This window comes from Leptosomus discolor, chromosome 3, assembly GCF_034619465.1.
Source record: "Leptosomus discolor isolate bLepDis1 chromosome 3, bLepDis1.hap2, whole genome shotgun sequence".
Classification (NCBI taxonomy): Eukaryota; Metazoa; Chordata; class Aves; order Leptosomiformes; family Leptosomidae; genus Leptosomus; species Leptosomus discolor.
In genome coordinates, this window is record NC_141393.1 from 75,320,853 (window position 1) to 75,345,865 (window position 25,013).

Sequence of the window (25,013 nt, forward strand, 5' to 3'; positions counted from 1 at the left end):
TCGCCGCTCCCTCCACCCAGGCCGCCCGCGGCGGCCCCAGGCGGGGCGGGACAGGTGCCCGGCGCCGTCCCCGGGCAGGCTGCGGGGGGCAGGCTGCGGGAGCGGGTGGGACCCGCCGGTCCCGCCTCCCGGAGCGGGGCGGGCGCGGGGGCGGGGCGGGCCGGGCCGGCCGCGGCGGCGGCGGTGGCGGCGGCGGGAGGGCGCAGTCGGGGCCGCCGCGGCCGCAGCATCGCGGCGCGGTGTCCGGGATGGAGCCCTGGAAGCAGTGCGGGCAGTGGCTGATCAGCTGCAAGGTGCTGCCGCCCAACCACCGGGTGACCTGGGACACGGCCCAGGTCTTCGACTTGGCGCAGACGCTGCGCGACGGCGTCCTGCTCTGCCAGCTCCTCAACAACCTGCGCAGCCACTCCATCAACCTCAAGGAGATCAACCTGCGCCCCCAGATGTCCCAGGTGCGACCGCGGCGCCCCCCGCGCCCCCCTTTGCTCCACCCGTGTGTCCGCACCGCTCCGCGCCTCCCCCCCCCCCCCCCCCCCCCCCCCCCAACGCTCCCCCCCGCGTGCTTTGTCCGCGGCTGCTGGCGGCGCGGAGCAGCCCCGCGGGCGCGGAGCGGGAACCGCGGGGTACGGGAAGTTGGATGCGCCCGCGGCTGCCGGCGGTCTCCAGCCCGGAGCCTCCGCGCCCGGCGCAGGTTCCCCCCAGCCGCCGCCGCCGCCGCCGCTGCGGAGGTCGGGCCCGCTCCTGCGGGGCGCTGAACGTGAGCTGGAGCCGCGGCGGGTCTGACCCGGGTCGGCCCCGCAGCGGAGCGGCCCCCGCGGGGCTCCTGCCCTGCCCTGCGCGGTGCGGCCGCCCGGGCCGCGGGCGGTGGGAGAGGGCGCGACCCCAGCTCCGGGCTGGCGGCTCCCAGAGCCTCCGTGAGGGCTCGTTGCCTGCACGGTTTGGGCGGGAGCCTGCCCGAGCCCCCCGCCGGCAGCCACCCGGGCCCGTCCCATCGGGGCGGCCGTGCCGGGGAGAAGTTCCCCGCGGTAGCCCCGGAGCCAGGGATTTAGCGTGTCTGTGGACGTTAACGCTTAACACGAGCAGTTTACAGCACAGAATTGACCTCTTGCTTCTCGGTTTTCTGGATTTACCTGGGAACGTGAGGAGGAGGGAGGGCGAAGGGGCCGGGAGCTCGGAGGGCGGGAAGGAGCGGGGCGGGTGGCCGTGGGGGTGGGAGCGGAGCGGAGCCCGCCGCGGCCGGCGAGGGCAGGGGCAGGGGCTGGAGGGGATCGGGGAGGCCTGCGGGCAAGCGGGCGAGAGAGGCGACGGTAGCACTCGCCCGCTGGCCTTCGCGTCGCTTTGCGACCTGTGAAGTTGAGTGTTGAAGAGTGATAAGTAATGAGGAATCGCGTTCTCGATAGCTGGTTGCCTGTGTTTTAGTATCTCTTCTCCTGCAGACCCTTCTATGTTTAGCTTTTTGAGTTGGTATTTTGGTTAAATAATGATGAAGTGTAATTCCAAATTATTCCCTTTTTAAATGCTTTATTTTTAGTTGGGACTGATGTTTTGTTACTGTGCCTCACAGAGCTGGTTTCGGATGTCGAGATAAGGTGATATTAATAATTCAATGAGGAGAGGCTCTATAGATACATGGCTTCCTGTCGCTGCTTCACGGACACCCATGTCTCTGCAGAGACAGTGCAGCCAAGCAGATGTTGTCTGAAAGGAAACTAAACTTCTGAGCCTTTCACGTGTCTTACAACATTGAGAAACGGGTACATTATTACGTTTCAGTGTTGTGATTCTGATCTAGACTTACAGGAGTAAAAATTGCCGTTCGTGTTTAGGACACTGGCAAAAAGCAGTAGTAGTGCATTACACTTTTGGGAGGAACTTTCTTTGTCTGTGTTTACTCACAAAGCCAGTTGTTTTCTTTCTTTTTGATTCCTTTTTTTAGCTGCTACGTTTTATTACCAGGGGGACTTTTTCTGTAAGCCCACAGTGCAAAAAGGGAAACGAGTATCAGGTTATTTTGGCTAGTCAGAACCAAAACTCCCAGACCCGTGTACTCGGTGTGAATGGACGAAAGGCTGTCTCCGTGTGCTTGAGAGCTCTAGTGCCTGCTTGGATTGCGTCTGCAGAGGCGATGCTCTGTCTGAGTGATGGAGACACGGAGAGGGTGGGCTCCTCCGAATGGAAGACGTCCAGATAAGTTCTCTTTCTGCACCGTTCAAACTCTCTGAGAGTTTCAGGACTTGGTAAACTGTACTGGAGCCCTGGCTTATATTTTCACTATAGTTAGATTGATTGCTTCCAAACTGGCCCTTTTTCAGTTTAGCTTGCAGAACACTAAGTACTTTGCATATGAGCTGTTGGAAATGGTTTCTTGCCCTGCTTAGAATGGATAAAAAGTATGGAAACAGATTGTCACTTTTTTAATGAACTGCGAAGGTGTCTGCATGATGTTACACAGTATTTTCTGGATAGCTAACTCGTTGAACCAACTTCAGTTAGAGATTAATGTTGCTTGTCTGGACCAATATTATTTAATTTCATTTTTGATGAATTAAAACCATGGTAGTCTCCTGTCTACTGAAGTATCAAAGTGCTCTGCTGTCTTCTTTCTTAGAGCAGGTTTGGAAATCAAGATTAATATTTATTTCCCTAAGTGTGTTTGAACTATGGATTATAATTGTAGATCTTGGATTATTTATAATGCATGTTTTGAACTTGAGCTTTTATATGTGTGTAACGTAGCTACTGGAATTGTTTCACAGCTACGACAATTGCCTCCTTGTCTGCGTGTCAGACAATGTGGTAGGTTGAAATTCTGCAAGTTACTTGTAGTTTGTTGCTAAGACTGTGAAAAGCACTTGGCAATAGCTTATGCTGAAGTCTCAGAGGCTTGAAGATTATTAATTTGGTGAGATCTACTTGGAGTTGAGCCCTAAACTGTGAGTTTGTCAGAATAATACTTATCAGTAAACAGTGCAAAAATGTAAAAAATACATTTGCTGCGTCATAGAACCTCAGGGTCTTGTAGAAACACTAGCTAACTCTCCTGTCCCTTGTGGGGTAGTGATTTATAGACATTGGAGGCATGGGGTGCCAGAGCAGAGTTGGCATTAGGATGGAAATAGTCTTGGCTGATGGTCGCGCAGTCAACCTGAACATGCTGCTGTGTCTGTACTGCTTAGCTGGACCGTTTGAACCTCATGCGGCCCTTATCTGTCATCTTCCAGAATCAAGCTGCACCTCCCATGCTCCCTGATCTGATGTTGTTTTCTGCTGCGAAGTCTTAGAATGGCTCAGGGGATTCTTATTGCACAGTTTTTGAGCAGTAAAAACAGAGAATGAAGAGGATGGATGAAGGCTTTGCCAACGGGCCTCGTGGAAGGCAGACTTCGTGATTTTAGCCTTGTCTCTTGCTGCTGTTGATGTTTGCCTTTCTCTGCAAACCAAATTTTCATGTCTTGGGGGCTAGTTATAAGTGCAGCAGCGCCAAAGGACGGGAAAGTGAGAGGTGATGCCTGAGGCAGACCTGGGAGTAGATGTCAAGCCTCTGACATAAAGAGTGTTGTCTCTTCCATTTAGTTATGTATTTATTTTTTCAGAATGAATGTGGCAGATCACACGTCAGTGATACCCATCAGCTTTGCTCTGTAGACCTTGGTAACCCCTTAAAAGCTACACCGAAAGTATGGAGGGATTGTGACTGATGCCACTGCTTTTTTGGTGGAGCCCCGTTCAAACAGGAGCACTGTTGCTTTGCTTTGTAAGCACCCGACTGCTGCTGGCTCTTGGGGCAGGAATAGAAACTGAGACTGTCGATGCTCAGCATTGCAACACACACGTGCTTGACCAAATGGCAGTGGGTATGTTCTCTTTTATGGCCTGGCTAGCACGGGGAACCGCATGCCTTTGTCCCACCCTCAGTCATGCACCTTGTGTCACAGCTGTTCTTGTGAGTGGACTGTTTTATGCATTTGAAATCTGTGGATTCAGCCCCTCTACCTTTCTGGAGGTAAGAATGCCTGTGCAAGAGAAATGTCTCAGTGGTTTTAGGTTGCAAAACATTGGGTTTAGAAGCTATTTGAATGCTGACTGTTTTCATTTGTGTTTTTGTATGTTTATGAACATATTTATATTGGTTAGTGGAAGTTGTCATTTGAAGAACAGAAGGTGATTCAGTCAGTTATGCTTTCCAGAAGGTAAGCCTCACATGTGAAAGTATAAACCTTGCATATATAAAGCGTGAGCAGTTTTGTTGCTTTGCAAATGATTCTTCTTCCACCTTGGGGTTGCCAGCTGAATGCTGCCTAGCTCCTGTCTGAGAAGCTGGCGTGTCTCAGTGCTAGGTCTCCTGTGAAAAATTGCACATGGGCTTTGTAAGAGATTGGAAACTCTCTGGTTCAGGGACATTCGTGTCCACCTGCTTTTTCACTGTGGCTGAACAGACCAGGAGAGTGTTGGCTATATTAAAAACTCTTGTGTCAAGGCCCAAAACTGTTTTGCTGTTTGAACTCCCACGAGCTAGCAACGTTAGTTATTTTCAACCAGTACATGTGCCATCAGAAAAGGAAATTTGGAAGGTGGATCAAATAATGTCTTTTGGCCTTTAACTGTACGGGAATCTGCCTGCTTCAGAGCTGGTGGTGTGAAAGCGGTCTTACTGCAGGCACCGTGGGAAGGAGCACTAAACCTTGCAACTACTGGGAATGGATCTGGAAGAGGGAATGTGCTAAATGAATTGCAGAGATGTGGCTGGCATGCTAGTGTGTTGCAGGGTTTCCCCTGAAGTGTGCCATCGGTGCCTGGTGACAGTGACATAGAGGTTGGAGCACTGCAGCTCAGCATCTGCATCTTCCACGGGAGCTGTTCACTGTAGCAATTCACTTTCCTCATATGCCGCCTGTTGGCTATCACAGGCTGGTGAAAATAGTAAAAATAGAAGTGATCCATGACAGGGAGTACTAATCCTAATGTTTAATCATAATCATACAAGAACTTAAATAATTTATCACCAGAAATATAAAACCTAAACCAATGGATTACGATGGATTTGCAGAAGATGTCGTCTGTTTAATGCCTATCTTTTATCTTTAATACTTTGCAAACTAGTTTTGAAATGGTTTTTGCAAGGCATTTAGTTAACTTGTGAGAGATTGCTAAACAGGAAAACTGCACTTAATGCAATACTGACATGGGAGTTTACTAAAGGGGATGTTGACAAAGATTAAATATTAAAAATAACTATTTCCTATTATTCTAATAAAAATAAACAAAATATCCCTCACTTTGTGTTAAAAGTTCAAATGTTTTCTAATTTTAGGGAGTTACTTTTTTTGGTGTGACTGTGTAGTCCAAAGGAAGTTCATTATCTTTGTCATCCACGTTATATTGTGGTGTGGCAACTGAGCTTTTGAGCAGGAGTTTATTTTTCTTGGTTACAGTGGTATCAGGTAGCCTCAGGATGTGGGTGTGCCGAGAGACATACCTCTCCGTTTCCTCTGATCCTGCCCTTGGCTTGGAGGTTCCCCAACCCCTCCAGATGATAACCGTGATCTCCTGCCCTTAACTCGGTGAGCGTGCATCCCACCTCTGTCAGCTTCCCACAGGTGGTACGGGCCCCTGTGCTTTTCCCCACGCAGGCAGCCCTGCAGCCATTCGGCTTGATTTTTCTTCCTTCCAAATTTTAGCCTAGGAGAGCGTGCCAAATGTTAGGGTATCAAACTTCATGTGCCATGTGGCTCTGCAAAGGAGGAAACGGGAATTGTCTCTTGACTCTGCATGTTACCTAAAAGAGAAAGAGTGGGATGTGAGTGGATGTGCTGACCTCTGCGTATGAGCATGTGATTTAGGTCTGGGATCTTATGAGGGACCAGTTGAGCTCAGTGAGAACATAAAAGGGGTTCAGAGTGGTGCTTGTGGCCCTTTCCAGGAGTCGTGGGATATCAGTAATCTCTTTTCCTTGGGCAGAGAGATCTTTGCGAGAACTGGAGTGCAAAATTAACTCTTATTATGTGTTTGCTTGTTATGTTAGGTGCTAGGTTATTGAGTTAAGGAAGTACCACAAAGATACATTTAGATTAATACAGTTTTTCTGAAACTGCAAAACTTTTTGGGCTTGAACAAGAGTTTGGGAACTGGTTCAGTTTTTATAAGTGCGTAGAAAGAAGAGTTGTGTTCAAGAAAGTCTATCTTTTTAAATTATTTAAAACTGATTGTGTATATTCAATGTAATTATTTCAGAAATATTTTTTGAAGTGTTCAGATTTTTTCAATCTCCTTGCTTACTTGTGGTACTTCAGTCCGCTAAACATCTTTACTGCATTTAACTTTATTTCTGTGATTCATCTAAATGAAAACTGTATTGGCCATAAGATATATTATCCGTATATGATAATGTATTACAGATGTATTATCTGTAAAAGATAGATTTGTCCATATGTATGTTGTGCATGCATATGCATATCTTACACGTTAGACTTGGTAAAATATTTTGAACAAATTTTTTTCAAGGCAAAACCTTAATATGACCTCTACGGTTTGTGCTAAGAAAAGCAACTGATGAAAAAAGTGACCCAGTTTTTCTAGGTAATTCCTCTTACCTTAAGAAGATGAAGAAAATAGTATTTGAGAACTGATGTAATGATTTTGAATTGATTCGCTTTGATTCTTTTTGGTTGGGGGGGAGGGAAAACTGCAGTTGTACTGTATTGTAAAGCTTCTTTTACATGCTGTATTTGTCATACAGTTACTATATGCAGCATATGCATCTTGCCAAGAATTGTCTCAAGTGTCCTCTCCTGCACAAAATTTTGGGGTACTGGAAGTTATCTAAAGCATTAACAGGAAAAATATTCATACTGGTTTATCACAGAGGCTGTAGTATGTGCCAGCAGTGGATAATTTAAATTAATGTCTGTGTACGGCGTGCTTCTGTGTCATGTGAGAGAAGCTAAGTTATTTTCTGAGCCTTCTCTGACAAAGGCGGGAGACCTGTGATAGTGGCAAGTTGAAGGCCTGCTTGTGAAAAGCAACTAATAAATCTAAAGGTCTCAAGGGGAGAGAGAAGGATATAGAAGAGTACGTAAGAAGCAGGAGGAAACAATCAAAAGAAACAAATATGAACTAGAGAGAAAAAGGAAAAGCTTTTTCAGGTCAGGAAAAGCTGGGAAGCTGGATTGAAGGGGATGTCAGCAAGCAGGATACTTAGGGATTTTGAGAGAGGACAGGAATAATTGTTGAAGACTTATCCCAAGACTGGTACAGAAAACTCATCTTTGATGTGCTGTGTTATTCTTTAATGATAACGATGTGATCATTTAATGGTGGCTTGATGGTCTCTGTTACAACGTTCTGCCTCGGGACTGTGAGGTCCAGGAGGTTATTTACCAGGCTGCAGCACTGCGCATCTGCATGGGTTAGTACAACACGTTGGTGCACTGGTGAGACAGAGTATCTTGGATTTCTCAACTGCATCCCTTTCCCCCTCTCCTTTGAAGGTCAAACGATTTGATTAAATTGTAGGTGTAAAGATTAAATCATAGCTGTAAAGAAGGAAGTACAGAGGGTAAGGAGGGAAAGAGCTGCAAGGTGAGAGGCAAGGGAGCTGCTGGCGGGCAAGGGGTAAGGGGGAAGACCCTGCAGGGAGTGTGGTGGTGTGTCCGTTGTGGCCATGCCAGCGGGGACCTGGCAGCTCCTGGTCCTGGCAGAGCTGAGGCCCGGCTTGACTGGTGTGGGTGCTGGGGAGGAGGGTCAACTGGGAGCAGCAGCTAGCAGGCTGGTGAGAGGCATGGGCAGGAAGCACTTTCAGAAAGAACACAATTTGGTGTTGGTGAAGTAGAGGCAGGCAGGGGAAGAGATGGTTTTCTGCTGAAGTGGTGTTGGCTCCCTGGCCGGCAGCTGACCCAGGCGGGAATAGGACAAGTGCCTGTGGCTGCAAAGGAAACCTGCTGGATGGAGTGTGCTCCCCTCTGTACGCCTGCCATGTGTGTGGGGGGAGAGGGGCTCGCGTCCAGACCCAAGTGCGTCACTGCCTGTTGCAGGCAGGGAAATCCTGGCTCATGCCCTGTGTTGTGTGGGTGCCTCTGAGTACAGAGGAGGATGTATTGTTTTGTTAGGTCACTAACAGTTTTATCTTCTTTACATTTGACGTGATACAGAGGTGTTGGTTTGAACTTGTTCCCCCCGATACTAAAATTGTATCTGTAGCTCTTTAAAAACCAAACCAACCAAAAAACCCCATCAAAAACCTTTGATTTTTATTCTCTTTTCTGTTGTTTCAAAACAGTGTTGCAGTACTTCCATATTATTCCGCAATGCTCCATAGCAATGTTTTGTACTACTGTAACTGTTATTTCAGTATTTCAAAAATTCTATTTCACAGAGAAGTACGAATTGACGTGTACTTTGTCAAATAGTCCGTTAATTTTTTTTTCCTGTGCTTTCTGGTTTACTCAGCATCATCTGGAGCTACCTTTTCTTTCCTCTTATTTTGCTTTGACAAGCCAAGTTTTAGACTTCAGGCATTGTGAAATACTGGCTGTTTGGTAAGACTTGTATGTAAAATGCAGTCTGGACTGACACCTTTATAGTAAGGTTTTGAAATTTTATATTTAGGAGAAAGTTCTCTCAAAGCTTCAATTGAGCACATTGTCAAGTGAGAACATATCTTTTAGAAAAATATCAGTCAATGGCCCTTTCTTTCATCCTGTATTGAGTGACAGTAGTGAATGTCTTGGTAACATGAAACACCGAAGGACTATTAATAGGTTATTTTATTTTTTGTATATTCAGAACATGAAACTTTAGTCACAGATTGCATAACATAGTGGTATTGAAGCAATTTGTATGAAAGCCACTCATGTTCTATTTAAAACTCTTGCAGACCTACATGTATGAACTAACGTAGTTGGGAAAGTTAAGTTCAGCTGTCTTGTATTACAATCCAAATTAATTTGGGCCTGTAAATTGCCTTTACTTTCAATCAGGATTTTATTTTATAACTAGTTAGTAGGGATTCAGTTGATCTGTTATTACCTATTTTTCACTAGTTTTATAGCTCTAAAAATCACTTGACAGTTATTTCAAATGATACAGACAATATGGTATGATTGCCTTGCAGAAGCAAATAAAATGTATATTTGACATTGCTGCTATAACCAAATGTTTTCTGAAAAAAACAAAACATAAAGCATTTTTAAAACATATTTTTAACTGGTAAACCTTAGCAGGACAAGATGACTTGTATTTCCAAAATCCTTAGATATGCCCTTTAATCCTTGATACCATCAAATTTACCTGTTTGTTGCTGAGTTATATAAGGGTGCGTACTGTATAGTCTACACTTAGGATACTTTGTACCATTGCCTGTTCCTACATTCACACCGTTTCTGTGTGGAAAGAAGCATTATGGTCAACTAAAGCAGAATGATTATAGAGTTTGGCCCTTGAAAATTTTGACTGCCAAAGCAGCCTCACTTCACTGTTGTGTGGGAAACTCGATGCTAAAAGAATTAATGCATTATTTTGTCTGTCCACACTCTAAACTAATAGTGTACTAATGACTGCATCATCATAGCCTGTGTAATTTGTTGTGTTTTGCTTGCATGTTGGCAGCCAAGATTTAGATTATACTTACATGCTCCAGTGACTGACTTCAAATTCCTACCAACTACTACCCCGTGTAGCAGTGATGCCTTATATCAGCTGATAGAAGGCCATGAGGGCCATGTTATTTTTCTCTCTGAATTCCTCAGGATCTATGAGTAACTACATCTGATTCCAGTGGAGAGGTTGTTAAAGGTAGATGGAGGACCACACCTTCACTGCGCTAATGTGCCTCTCAGATTTTAGGGGTGTCTGGACAGAGGTGTGGTGATGATACGGTCCTACTATGTGAACTGTAACTCAGGGAAAACATTCATTAAGCCTAATTATCTCTGTAGGATTTAGATCAAGCTTTCAATTTCTCTTTCCTGGAGAATGTGTAGAAAGCAGGAAACACCAGGAAGAAGTTTCGAACTATTGCTATTGTCTGTAGCTTCTCTTACTCTCAAAATAGGAAGACTTGAGACTCCCTGAAGTGCCCTTGCAGGCTGCTGCCTTTGGGCTGATGGTCAGTTGATGCCTGGTTGGTTGAAAAGGGATTTCTGCCAAGCCTTAAAAACCTAACTTGTATTTACGTAGATATTTTGAAAACTTCATGCTACTTTGTGGCTCAAGTTTTGCATTTCAGAGCAGTACCAGTTTTGCTAAATTGCACGAAGTTGCATGAGGAAACATTTAAGTTTCACTTTCTCTTAGTGGTTTACCCTCCGTGTGTGTGTACAAAGTGAAGGGGGTTTCAGGTTGTATCGCGTACTTCTCTGAATTGGCAATTGCTTATTTTTAAATATTGTTGAAAATGCCTGCCGAGCTTTGATTTCCCACCTTCTTTTTCTCTTCTTTTTTTCAGATGCTTGATGTGAAGTAATAGCTTTCTTGGGCCTTACTCAGAGGGGCTTGTTTGGGATGTGAGTTTGTCTTCTTAGGGCTGTTTGGTTCTAGGGAATTCCTAGAGCATTTTTAAAAGTAGAGAATGTGTTAAAACCTTACACACTTTACAGATGTGTAAATGTACTGAGGTTTTGTGGGAGTCTTAAATAGGGTTCACCTGAGCCATTTTGTTTTGAGTTCTGCCTGATCTTGTTATATTCTGATATTTTTATCACAAAGAGGGCAGTGTGAATTTACCCACCGCTGTGCCTTGATGTGAATCACTACAAGTAGTCATGAGAAAGTTATTCAGGGTCTGTGTTCATTCAGTTTGCAGTTGTGGCTGGCAGCACTGAATGTGGTGATACATCTTCTCTATGGATTGTGCTGAGGCCACTGATTTCACTGTAAAGTGTGCTGAGCAGATGGCAATCTTTGTGAAAGCTGAGGTTTAACTCCACGTTTGCTGTTCTCAATGATGCCTTTAAGCGATGTTGTTGGTTAGAAGGACTGTGCCTTAGAAAGTGCTTGTAGCTCCCATCTCTGTGCTGTTGCAGGTTTTATGAAGCGTTATGGAAATGAGTCCAGTAATCCTTTTGGAATGCCTCTATAGTGGTGTCGGAGTCCTATAGATTTCCCTTCCTGCGGAAGACCCTGGTAAATTGATTAGCTGAGATGAAAGCCTTTGCTGACTGGGACCCGTATGATTTGCATGTGAATGCAGACATGGTGATGGGAGAGGGTGTGGATGTAGGAATGGCTGAGCCATGCTGGGAACAGGGGGGCTGCTCTTCATGAGGAGCTCGTAAGCAGTAGACTGGAGCATATTTCAAATTTGTGTGTCTTCCCAGCTATAATTGCTCAGATTCAGGGACCCCTGGGGAATCTGCTTAATTTAAACTATCTTCATTCTCTTTTCTGAGAATTTAGGTTTTTATAGCTTGTAAGCCCCATAGCGCATCATGTTATTTCAAGAGCACAAAGCTCTAGTAATAATAAATGTAATGTGAATTATTCTCTAGTGTTAAAAATACATATTATGAAATTAAAAAAAAAATCTCTTGTGGTTGTGCGTGGGATTCCCAGTTACAATGACAAGTATTCCTGGAGGTGTGTGTTGTGTTGTTTCTTTTTTTTTTTTTTTTTTAAGAAATTGGAAGTTGTTTGCCATGGCCAATGGGAGAAACATAACAAAACAACTGCTAATTAAAAAAACTCCTGAAACAAGAGGGAATGTATTTTGTAATGTCTCTTAGCACACCTTGCTAGGAATAGGCCTGAGGAGTAGATCCTTCTTCCATCAGTAGTATAACAAGTGGCCGTGAGTTCATGTGGCCTCTGATTAGCAGTGAAGAAAGGCTGAGATGTTCTCCTTTGGGGCAGGACTGGTGTTTTGGTGGGGTTTCTCTGTGTAGGTCTCCTGAGGGTGGTTGTGATATTAATTAAGGACGTGGTCTTTCTGGCTCAGAACTCATTGCCATTTCCATCCTATGTGAGAGCAGGCGCGGGGAATGGCTCTCTAAGGGTCAAAAACAGTTTTCAAAACTTGTGGCTCAACATGCAGGATCACAAATATATTTTGCTAAACTGTTAGTGTTTGGAAATAAGACTCCTGAGTCTCCTAAGGAACAGTGATTTCATTTAACGCCATTTTTAAAATTTGTGGTGGAGCAGTTCTACAGGAAAATTAGTCCTCGAAAGGTTTTGCAGGAATGCCAGTCTTGAGAGATGTTCTTTGAACTCTTTGGAAAAGAAATGCAGTAGTATTTAGCTTTTCCTGTTTTGTGTTGAATATCATTAGAGTTTGACCTCAAAATCCAGTGTTTCAATAAAGTCATGTTAAACTTTAATGAACTTAAAATGCCTTTCATCTTGATTTGAAAGAGCAGCAGATTTTGAAATGTTAGGATTTCTGTAGGATAATTCATTTTCCTGTCAGCTCTGCTTGTGACAATCTCTCTTCCATTTTCCATTTCTCACATTTTTCTACCTTGACTCAGGTGGCTTGATCTTACCTATCAGAAACCCAGACTGCTCTGTGATTAGTAAGAGGTATTGCTCTGACAGGTCTGGACTTTTTTTTTTTTTTCCTTCTTAATTTATTTTTTTTCTTTCTTGTCTCTACTTCTCCCTCATTTTGACTCATCTCAGTTCTGCAGCTTGTTCTGTGCTCCTGCTCTCTCCTCTGGATCCGGGCTGTGTTACTTTCACCTTCTCCATTTGCCTTCCCCCTCCCCCTGGCATTTGCTTCTCCCTCTAGTGCATCTGTTTCCTCTTTCACTTCTTTCCTGATGCTCTTTCTTCCTTTCAGCTGTTTTCTCTGCCCTGTTGTCTTCACTGTTCCTGTTGGCCTCATCCATCTGCAGATCCTCTGAAATCTGTTTCCTACATGGATGAGAGTGCGTCTCCTCCGGAAGCTGCTTCCCACGTAGGTGAGAGTGCTGGGCAGGGAGGCTTGAGTGGAAGTTATGCTTTTCGGACCAGCAAACACAGAGTTTTCAAGGGACCAGACAGCGTTTGAACAGCAATTGCATCTTGGGCTGTTTTAAGCTGCTTTTCACAGAGTCACAGAATGGTAGGGGTTGGAAGGGACCTCTGGAGATCGTCTGGTCCAACCCCCCTGCCAAAGCAGGTTCACCCAGAGCAGGTTGCACAGGATCACGTTCAGGCAGGTTTTGAATATCTCCAGGGAAGGAGACTCCACAGCCTCCCTGGGCAGCCTGTTCCAGTGCTCTGTCACCCTCAAAGGAAAGTTTTTCCTCATGTTTAGATGGAACTGCCTGTGTTCCCATTTGTGCCTGTTGCCCTTTGTCCTGTCACTGAGCACCTTTTCTGACACTCTGGGCACCACTGAAAAGGGCCTGGCCCCATCCCCTTGACAGCTGCCCTTTAGGTATTTATAAGCATTGATAAGGTCCCCTCTCAGTCTTCTTTTTTCCAAGCTAAAGAGCCCCAGGTCTCTCAGCCTTTCCTCATAAGAGAGATGCTCCAGTCCCCTCATAATCTTTGTAGCCCTCCACTGGACTCTCTCCAGTAGTTCCTTGTCTCTCTTGAACTGGGCAGCCCAGAACTGAACACAACACTTCAGATGTGGCCTCACCAGGGCAGAGTAGAGGGGGAGGAGAATTCTCCTTGACCTGCTGGTCACACTCTTCATGCACTCCAGGATACCATTGGTCTTCTTGGTCAAAGGGCACATGGCTGGCTCATGGTCAACTTGTTTACCACAACTCCCAGGTCCCTCTCCACAGAGCTGCTCTTCAGCAGGTTGACCCCCAACCTGTACTGGTGTGTGGGGTTATTCATCCCTAGGTGCAGGACCCTACACTTGCCCTTATTGAACCTCATTAGGTTCCTCTCCAGCCTGTCCAGGTCTCGCTGAATGGCAGCACAGCCTTCTGGCATGTCAGCCACTCCTCCCAGTTTTGTATCAGTGGCTGCTTCAGTCACTGCTTTCTGTAAATGGTGATTGCTTTGCTTTTACCCATGATTTTAAAAATTTGTGCCACCTTCCTGTTGCAGTCAGAGGTTTCCAACATATGTGAGTATGTCCCCAAAATTATTTTCTGCTTGCTACAGGTGATGGGGTAGACCATTCTGGTGGGGAGCAATAAAGATGAAAGCTAGTGCTGGGAGTCTTCAGGGTGAATCAGCCACTGATGCTGGAAACTTGTTCTTTTCAAAGGCAGCATCACTTGATTCCTGCCCTTCCAGCCACCCTCTGGAGACTTGTGCCACCGTGGCAGTGCTTGAGCAATATTTTTCTGGGGTTGTGTCCTGAGGGAGCAGGTGGGGATGGGAATGGTAGTTATTTTTAACCACTTCTCAAATTGATTATCTATGTTGCTTGCAAGGCAGAAATAGCCAGCCCTGCTACCCAGCATGCTCATTCTGCGGCTGCCTCGTGTTGGGCACCAGTCCCCATGGTTTCTTTCTCTCTTTTTTCCCAGCAAGCTCCACTTGCTCTTCAGGGGCTGATAGACGTGATAATTTTATTTCTGCTTCCAAGGCTGGAGGTGAGAGGACTATTTATGCTCAAGGTGGAGCAACCACTACAACTAAGTATCTGTGTTGTGAGATAAAAGCATTTGCAACATGATGGTATCCTTGAGGGATTACCTTGATAGCTAATGGCAACTATAAATCAGGTTAGAAAGAATAACTTTATCAGTGATTACTTAGAAACACTTTTATTTTATTCAGACTACAATTTGTTTCTTCAGGTTTCTGGAGTTTTGCTTGCTTTCTGTGGACAGACGCAGTCCTTAGAGGCCTGGTGTAATTCATAGGTGTTGCAGGCAGAGGAGGCAGCAATGCCCAGCTGGTTACTCCACCAAAGTCTGTGGATGTGCTGTAATTGAAAGCTCTGTAAGGTCAAGGCATAAATGGTCAGTAACTGTCCTATAAACAAGCACCTTTTGTCTTGATTTGTTCATATGATTTCTCCCCTTATGAACATGTATTTGAAGAATAATGATTGTGACGTTATTCCTACTATGCTGGTTGATTTTTATGGTTTCACATCATTTGAAGTACTAGAGCAGCTTTAAACTATTTGTTTCATGATGAGATACTGATACGAACTTAATCCAGGTCAGTGATTTTTTTACTTCAGTATTGGATCCTTCATACCTTCAGAATTGTTTTCCTCGCATGCCCCATCAGAACTCAGATATGTTCCTGGGAAGGAGGTGGCTTTTGCTTAGTTTTCTAGTTGCATTGATACTTTCCATCATTAAAGTTTCTATTGTAAAGTCTGGCCCACTCTTTTATGGTTCCTTCAACTTTATTAACTTTTTGTAGTTTTGAGAGTGATTTTTAACTAGGGAAATTCGTTTAAAAATTTATTGTACTCTTTGGTTTAGTCATATTCTTTTCCAGCCGTTATCATGTCTCTGTATTCACTTATCGATGTGCTGAGTCTTATAAGTCTCTCTGTCTGTGCAGGACAGGAGTGACTGTGCTGTTTTCCTTCTCTTGCCCCTCCTGTATCACCTACACCTTTGGCCTGTTTCACTCATGCTTGCTTCTGTGGAGTTTTCTCATTTTCAGTAGGATTTCCTTTTCCTGTAAACAAACATGTTAGGTGTGGGCTATGACATTGTGAAGGTATTTGCATTTTGGAAGTAGTGCTGTACCCTAGTCTGTGCCTGAGATATATATATATTTTTTTAAGTATTAATTTAAAATTTGTTGATGTCCCAAGGGGAGAGTAAGCTGGAGATTTTGAGTGGCTACAGATTCACTGGAAGGACGCATGATGACCAAATACTTTGTGGGTTTTTCTGTCAACACTAGAAAAATTACTTTGGTTATGTCTTCTCCCTTAGCATTAATGATAAGACACTGTTGGTTGCCTTAGGATGATTAAAACCTTCTTTGGAGGCAACAGTCTTCCAAGAATTAGAAGGAACAAATAAATGAATGGCAGATGTTTCCTTTTTTTTTTTTTTTTCCCCAGCTGGCTTTGAAATGAGTATGATTTTTTTAATCATCAAACTTCAAGTTTTCAAAACAGTAGTGGCTGACAAAAATGAAAAGTCATTTCCATGTCGTTGTGTTAGGAGGTCCTTGGATTTCCTATGCATGTTCTTCAAGGTCCTTTATTGCATTTGAGAAGTTATCACATGTAGCAGACAGACTGGCCGGTAACCTGACTTGCTTTGGCAGAAGTGGAGGTAGGACAACTTATTATTTACTAGTTCTCTGCAGCTGTCAAAAAAAAAAAAAAAAATCAGAAATACCCTCCAGTGACAAGGCATACCTGGTGTTAAAAAGGGAGTTTCATTTGAACCAGAGGATATAAGTCTTATTTTCTACTCTAGCTCTCTGATGATGTTACAGGATTGACCTCAAATCTATTATTTTCAGTCTACTTTTCAGCAGCAATCATGCTAATTGATCTCCCCCCGCAATGTGCTTTGAACATATCTCAAAGGTTTTAAAAGTTTAAAATCTGTTGAGGTTGAAACTATTTCCTGCTGGTTAGATCTAGTGATTTACGAAAATGAAGTAAGATCATCTGTTGTTACATTTATCACTTATTGCTTCCATAGACTGATAAATACTATACTCCTGATATCCAATTGATGTTTTTGCTTGTTTTTTACTTAAAAATTAAATTCCGTGTAGAGAAGTTTCATCACAATTGTGTGTTGCTGTCATAAGTAGGTAGGGTGGACATAGTAAAAAATAATACAGAAGGTGGACAGATTATTAGCCTCCCTGCTGTCCTTACGGAGTAATTTTCTCTGTGAATTACAGAGCACACACTTCTGTGAAAGCATTGCCTGTGCTGGCAGCGTATACGTTTTAACAGGCTTTAGAAGATGTTTGGATAACTTGTGCCTCCACAAGGTAGAGTGTTGCCCCTTTCTGTCCTGATGAGACTTTTGAAGCAGGTGGGAAGGCTTGAGCAGAGCGGCCGTGGGAGAGTTTGCCCAGAATAGGTGTGGAGATGCTCGCCTCCAGATGGGGTGGCCTCTGGCTGGGAGCAGATCTCGACGCAGGTTTTGGTAGACCCGTGAGTCATGTTCAGAGGATCAGTCAGTTTGGTCAGTTGTATGTGGCACAGCCGTTCTCAACTAGGGAACAATGAGTCACAAACTTGTGAGTTTCCAGTCCATGGTATAGAAAATACTCACGTAGCTGCTCTCGTGGTTTCATTTTGCAAAAATTAAACAATTAGGCTGAATACTTCAGGTCCCTACTGTATACTGACTTCTGGTCTTTTTTTTAAAAGCACATACTGAGAAGTAGCATATTATTGTCACAAACAGAGAACTGCTAGTTTCTGAAAAAAGCAAACACAATCTTAATACAAATATTTCCTGAATAATATAGCCACAAAACTAGTTGCAAGGGTCCATTCAAATTGTTTTGCCTATTTACTCTCCTGCCCTTGTTTCACACAACCTCACTTAATCTGATCCATTCAAAAGGATGTTGCTGAATAATTTTTCTGTCTAGTTGTTCACACTATATTATCTTCTTTTAACAAATCAGACAAGTTTATCTCTTGCTACAGGGACTCCACGCTGCTATTTTGCTTATCTGACTTAAAGGCAAGAATCTGCCTTGCCGTATCATTGTGTCCACTTGTCTGAAAATCATTCTTGTTCCTTCTGTGCTGAGAACCATCTCCATAGAGAGGCAGAGGAAGATCTGTTGTTATGAATGCCCAGTTACAAATTGCACATACATTGATTTTGTTATTCTTTCTAATCTCCACCTGCTTTGTTGTCTCACCAAGCTATTATGCCTTTTAGAAGATAGTAACTGGTCCAGGATCATATTGTATTTTATTTAGAGTTCATTGTATTTGGCTGAATAGTTTGTAGAACAAAATAATGCTAAACAAAATCAGATGTGAAACTAGGCTTCCTAGGCAAAATAATAGGCTTCCTAGACATTCTTACAGCTTAGCTCCAATGTTTGCATTTAATATGTTATTTAAAAAAATCACCTAAGGAATCATTTGTGTTGAAGTGATGTTCTGTTAGGCAATTTAGTAAGCTGATGCCTGTTCAGAGATCTGAAAGTATGTTATAGCAGCTATTTGTATTGCTTTTGTATATATTCTTTTGTATAATAGGTTTAAAAAAAGATTTGCCTACAGCTTGCAGGCAGGCAGATGCTTTCACTGTCCCTACATTATGTTGCTATGTTTTGCTTTATGTATGCATCTGTGCCAAAACCAGTAAGAGGTTACTGCTCATGCAGAAATTTTTTTAGCCATGACACGTGACTGCTGATTTTTATGTAGATTTGTGCAAATAGCCAGTATCTTCCTATGCTTTTAGTGTGCCTTTTAACTTTGTTGATGATACTAAATTTATGATGGGGATATATTTATAAAACCAAGTTAAATTCTGTGTCCTGCTAGCATACACTGTTGCTAAAGTAGTGAATATTTAATTTGTTCTGTGTGTATGAGCATCTTATGATTTTAATAGGATTAATTTTATTAATAGAATAGGCAGGATCCAGTCCTTTTCACTAAGTTCAGAAGACCAGCAGAGCATTGTGTGAGGACTTCCTATGTTAGTGGTTCTCAGGTCCCCTTTATGGTAGAACATTTCCAGCACTGATGTGTAAATTATTTGTAAACGTAAGAGAGATGAAAATATGAGCACGACACTAACAGTAACCATTTATGCAGCCCTTCTTTTGGGGATGGGGAATACCTTTTACAGTTTTAAACAATGGTTCAGGATATTTGCTTTTCATGAGGTCACCAATACATGTGCATTGTTCTCAGCTGGAAGTCAGTAGCTTAAAGACTGAGGTAAATTTTTTAAACTACTTTAAAATGACATAGAGTTCATCATCTATGGAACTTGGAATAATGTGGCAGAACTCAAAGCACATTGTACTTTTGTATTAAAAATTATTATTTTGATAGAATAGTCTGTAGCTTTTTTCCAAGATGATTGCATAGCAAGAAGGTGAAAATACCTCGTGGCAAGATAGTTGTACATGACAGGGTATTGGTGGTGGAGTTCCCCGGGTGGTTAAGTGGAGCACTCTCGTGCCTGACATCTTGTTCTGCCCCCTGCTCTGAACAGCTGTTTCTGGGCTTCATCAGCACCCCTCAGTTTTGTAATCTATATTGCAGGAACTATCAATATACAATAACAGTAAAGCTTTTTGCTAGTGTGCTGGTTGCCATTTGCACTGCTGAAGGATTTAATTATGGGATCTGAAATGGTGCACTGGAGGCTGTGTGGAGGCATTAAGCTTGCTCTGCATTTTGGGCTCCATGCTGCTCTCTGGTTGAAAAGGTAGCTTTCATGTGTGGTCTTGTACGATCTCCCATGGACTTTACCTGCTGAAGACTGAGGACCAGATCTTTTAATGATTATGGTGGATTCTTTACTGAACCTGCCTTCATGTTGGTTATGATGAGCTGTTTGAAACAGCCATGTATATTAGGGTAACTTAAGAATAATTTACTTAATTGAATTGGAGAAAAATACGATATTAGTATCTTAAGACTCAGCACATAGTATGGTTCAGTAATGCAGACTTCTCACTGGCGCCCACATACTCCATTTAAAAGCCTGATTGTACTGTAGCAAATTACTCAGCCGACTGAGAGTCCAGATAATTCTAAATCATCCTCTGCTGCAGAGCTTTCATAGTATTCCGTTTATTTGCCATTTGATTATTTTAGGCTATCTAATAAATACTGGCTTGTGCTCTAGGATTTGGATTAAATTTTTTTTTTATTTTCATAAATATTCTTCCTTCTCATGAGACTGCTCTCGTGATTATGTTTTACTTTGTGAGACGCCGAATTGACATACTTTGAAATATGTTTTTGGACTGTTTGTTGGTGTACTTCAAATGTCACTGTGGGGCAAAGCATCAACATGATTCAGCTGTGACATCAAATGGGCCATATAGAGGGGTTACAGTTGAATTTCCATGAGCATTCACTCATTGCCTTTTCTGAGATTATCACAGCTATTAATTCATACCAGTGGAAGTAGGTGTTTGTGTGATTTTGACACATCTCCCGCACAAATTTGGGCTGCCTTCAATGATGTGTTTCATTTTGACAGACAGCTAGGGTGAGTGAATGCAGCCTTTTAGACAGCAAGGACCTATGTGATGTACAGCTGAAACATTTTATGTCAGGTTTACCTTTCATTGTTTGTCAGCCTTCTTAAGGAAGGAAACCTGCAGCTTCATAAGGAGTCACCTGATTTTAAGTTAATGTTGTAAATTAGTGTTGCTGATGGTAGAATTTGTTCTGAAACTTACTGAGTCTTGCATTGTATCAATATTTCACTTTGAATTCCTTAATTAGGAAGGTTACATGTCACTGAAGAAATGGAGTGCAGTTTACCTAACACTGGCTGGCTTTGAGTGACTCTGCGTGGAAAACAGTTGTGGGTACAAAGACATTAGTCTCTACATTTTTAGAGTTGTATTTTAACTGATGTTTCCCTCAGAGAATTTTTGGAAGTTAAGAACTATTAATGTTTTTGTGTCCTGTTTATGACAGTAATTGCAGTTGTGGATCAAACCACTGTTTCATCTGCTTCAATGTATCTCAGCATCATCTGAACCAGATTCTTCAGAAGAGTAATCCATTCTGGTAGACATGTGAGGAGGATGTAGCACCCAAGGGTTTTTGCAGAGTGCATTTGCAGAGGCTTGTTTTGTGCCCAAAACATCCATTATGCTATTATGCATTATTGCTCATCATGCCATTGCAGTCTGCTGCATAAGCCACAGTGCTCCTGTACTGTGTAGTTGTGGTCTCCTGTTTTTAAAAGGATGTAATAAAATGAGAAAGGTGCAGAGAAGGGCAGTAGAGGTTTTCAAAGGTATGAAACAAAAAGGAAAAGCTCAATAGAAAATGAAGGACTTTTCAGCTTTGAGAAGAGGCAACACTGGGGGGGTAATAGGAGAAGCCTGAGGAAAGAGAAAATTATTTGCTGTCCCTTCCAGTATGGAAACAGAAGGGTCACACTAAATGGAAGTGGTAGGTGGCATATTCAAAGCAAGGAAGAGAGGGTACTTCTTCACCAAACTGACTTAGAAAGTGTGTTCTGCTCTTTTTTTCTTCTTTAAAAACCCAAAACTTTAAATTGTGTGTGGTCTGTGTAGTAGCTTTGAAGTATTTCCAAAAAGCTGTATCATTAACACTGGAAGCGTTTTTAACTCTCATTTGAGGTAATGCAGTACTACCAATGATTGGTCCAAATAAAAATCAGTCTTAGAAATCATTCAGGTACATCTTTCCTCTGAAAGACTTGTAGTGTATAAGATAAAGCATCAGAGTTTTAGAACATTGTAATTATTTACGGAATAAATGGTATTCAACATTTTTCCTCACTGTAGGTTGAAATAAATATATGTATTTTTCTTGAATTATCTATGTTTCTGTACTTACTGTAGGACCTGGGGTGACACCATCTGTTTGAGAACATGTTCTCGGAGGCGAGGCGTGTGCTGGTTAAAAACACTGTCTGTGTGGAGTTGAGTATTTAAATTTCGTTGACAAAATGAATTGTAGTATAGCACCTGTCTGCTTTTAATACTCTTTACCTGGTCTGTGTTATCTGGAAACATTAGACGTTTGTGGAGTTGTATTGCCTTAGGCTTCCCATTCTCCTGGTGTGATCGACAAAGCCTCCCGAGGTGTAGGTGACCCTGGCGGCAAGGCCTCCTGGACTTGCACGAGTGACTGGGCTGAGCCCTCTTGTGCTGAGGGGGAACGAACGGCCCTGTGGTTCCTCTCACTGAGCCAGGTATTCTGGAAGGTTAGGGTTTGTGGATGTTTGGGGTGGCCTGTCTCATCCCAGCCAATGTTATCAGCTACTTAGAACTTGTTTCATAAACCTCTGAAGTATGAGGCCTGCTGGGGCAGTGGAGAATTTTGCATCCAGTATGGTCTTTTATCTTTATTCTGGCTAGTGTCTAGCCTGTCTGTGTTGTATGGGTCCTGATGGGCTTGCCAGGAGGTAGTCGGAGAGGTTTGGCAGGGCGGGTGGCTGTGGGAAGGGTGGCGTGTGGCCGAAGGCCTCCAGCAGCTATGGCGGAGGCAAGCAGCCGTGGCAGAGGCCTCCCTCCCTCCCTCCCTCCTTCCCAGCTGTCCCCAGCTATCCTGGAGCTGTCCCTGTGGCTGTCTTCTGGGTCCTCCCTAGCCCAGCAGTGCCTCTGGGAAGCTGCTGGGAAAGTCGGCAGAGCAAAGCAGGCTGTGGTGGTCAGCGTGCCGACAGTGTCCTACCTTCCCCACTCCCGGTTTTTGATATGTTGGGAAGAGGAGTGGTTATTTTAAAGAAATTTTTATTACTGTGTAAGTAATGTCATTACTTATGCATTTATAACAATTTGTTTATAATGTAGTGCAATCATTATTCTCTCTTTTTAATCATATATAGAATTTCTCTTGCTTTAATCTTTATGTATGAGCTGAAAGTTTATACTTTAAGACATTTTAGAGGTGAAATCACCTGAATACATATATTGAAAAACCATTTAGATAACAAATAATTTTTCTATTAATAATGGTGTGGCATGTGAGGGTAGCTGCTGCTTTTTCCATCCATTTAATGTAGTTTATGTAGTTACAACTATTTGTATTATAAACTCCTATGACTTTTTTCCCCCTCATTGTGATGGTGAACACTACAGATTTTAGGGCCATTCTCTTCTTCATTTTCTTTAATACAAGTCAATGGGGCAGAAAGCCCTTCCTACAGAGTGGGACAAAACACCCTTGTTAATTAGTTAAAAGGGTTGAACTGTTTTGCTTTCTGCCATGGTTTTGATTATTTGACTGTTACAAGAGTGCAGCACTTGGTCTGAGCCCTGACTTTGCTGAGGACAGAAACACAGATGGAACACCTGGTGCTCCTTCAGTGAATGACGGCAAACTTTCTGCCACATCCTAGCCTGGGTCATTTTATTTTACTGCTGAGCAGAAAAAGATGATATATCTGGTACCCGTTGCTCTGCTCAAAAGTATGCGAGAATCTGAGACCAGTACATCAAACTCTGAATTTGCTTTTGATAGAGTACTCATTGTTACTGGGAAGTGCTCAAATGCAATATGTGGTAATAAAGATTGTAGAAGCATCTAACTTTCTTAGCCTGATCAGTAAGATGAAACTCCACACAAGTGTATGATAAGGTTGAGCAGTTAAGAGTTTGACTTTCTTCCTCAAGTTTTGAGATCTGAACTGTATGGCACTCCACGCGTGAAAGATGACATTTGGTGCCAGGTCAGTATGTCAAAGCTCCAGAGACTATCACAAGGTGTAAAAAGTCATTGCTCTCTGTGACCACTGAGTTTTTACTTCCAATCCCGTAAATTTATTGTTGGAGGTTGTTTTTCATTCATGGCTATTCCCACTGGTTTGTCGTTTGTCCTTTTGGGCTTAGCTGTTCTACTTCCTTGGCTTGCAGTCCTTGAGAAGTGTTCTCTGAATATATCAGAAACCCCTGTCCTTGCCACAGAGAGCATGGTCTAATAAACTGCAAACCTGAAGTGACACACCAGCAAAAATAGAACAGTGGATTTTTAAAATGGGTAACGAGAGGACAGCTGTATTCATATTGGCAATTTGCGGAGAGCTGTATTTACATCGTTAAGGTCTTGCTAAGAACTTACTTTGTGACCATAAGGGCTTGGAAAAGACTACTATATGCAATTCAAGAAAACATTTGAAACGTGTAATGATTCATGTATGTTAACACTGATAAATGTTAGTAAGAATATTGTTCCTTACTGTTGGAAATCACAGACATAGTACATGATCTGTGTGAGCTGCTGGTGAGAAATAGAAGGACTTATTTGGGTTAGGTTCATACCCTGTGAAGATTTTTGGGTTTTCCCTGTTTTGCTGAATATCCATGCAGGACTCAGTGTTGACAGCTTTTGAGACTTTATTTAAAGTGCTTAGAAGAGAAGAAGCCAGTACATGCTAACTTAAAAAGTTATCTCAAAAAATGCACACTGTAGGTCTTCGTAAAGGAATCGCATAGTTGAGATCCAGGTCTGTGGGACCTGTGTCCAGGGCACTGGGGCCACAATTTATTCACAAGGGAGATCCAGTTCAGCTGATGAATTCAGTGGTGCTTATTTTTAGGGCTGGGGTAGCAAGAGCAAAGACATTGTGTTTCTGTAGTGAAACTGAGTCAAATGTGTATTTTTCAGGTGAATTGTGTGCCTTTAGCCTATACGAAAGTCTTTTGCCACACCTTCATAGGGCTTCTTACACCCCAAAATTAGTTTCCCTTGCACAGATATAGGCAAAGAAAGATGTCTTCTCATGTTATTACACTAGCATTAAAGACTTGTAAAAACCAAGCACAATCATGAATAGAAGATACTTAGCTACAATGGAAGCAGCATCTTAGTGTGCCAAGCTAACAATATGAAACAAATGCGTTGGGCGTTCTCTCTAGCACTGATGTGAAGATCTGTATTTCATACTGTAGCTGTAAGTATAGCTGTCAGGTTTTTCATGGTTTGAGTGTGGATGTGATTTTTTTTTTTTTTTTCCTTCTCTGATCATGAAAACATTGAGTTTTAATTTGTTTCAGGTTTTCCTTTCATTTGTTGTTTAAATGTATCAGCTAGGCTGTAGGCTTTAGGGTTTTTTTTTCCTCCCAGCAAGTTTAAATAGGTTAGATAGGTGTAGGTTTTGAGGTTACTGTGTCTGTAAAAGTTTGATACAACTGCTAGTATTTTATCAACTAACTTGAAATGTGAGTGATTAGAAACCCTATGTTAGGACCAAGGACAATACATCCAAGTAGAAAAATGTGTCCTTTACAGTTCAGCCTCCTCCAGAAGCAATTTTCCGTGTCACAATTTTAGATACAATTTACAGTACAGTGACTACTGTCTTACTTTAAATGGCAGTTTCATAAATAGTTTTGGCTGAAGCATTTTAACAGCAAAATTTTAACACATGATTTTCTTGTTTGGCTTTTATTTTTTGTTTTCCCACAATTTAATCGTTAGTGAGTCAAGTCCCTGTTTACTTCAGCAGTCTTTCCACTGGATCTTTCTGTTGGTGTATTTTGAT

The 25,013-nt window shown here is 42.8% G+C and overlaps 1 protein-coding gene across 2 annotated transcripts in view; it reads left to right on the plus strand.

Annotated features, from left to right (window-relative positions):
* Window positions 1–248: 248 nt before the first annotated feature.
* The window catches only part of VAV3 (vav guanine nucleotide exchange factor 3), a 175,909-nt gene continuing 151,144 nt past the window's right edge, over window positions 249–25,013 (plus strand). For both annotated transcript variants that reach the window (XM_086462617.1, XM_086462618.1), the window contains exon 1: window positions 249–452. In XM_086462617.1, the coding sequence (XP_086318743.1) occupies window positions 249–452 (204 nt within the window). The remainder of the gene's footprint in view (window positions 453–25,013) is intronic.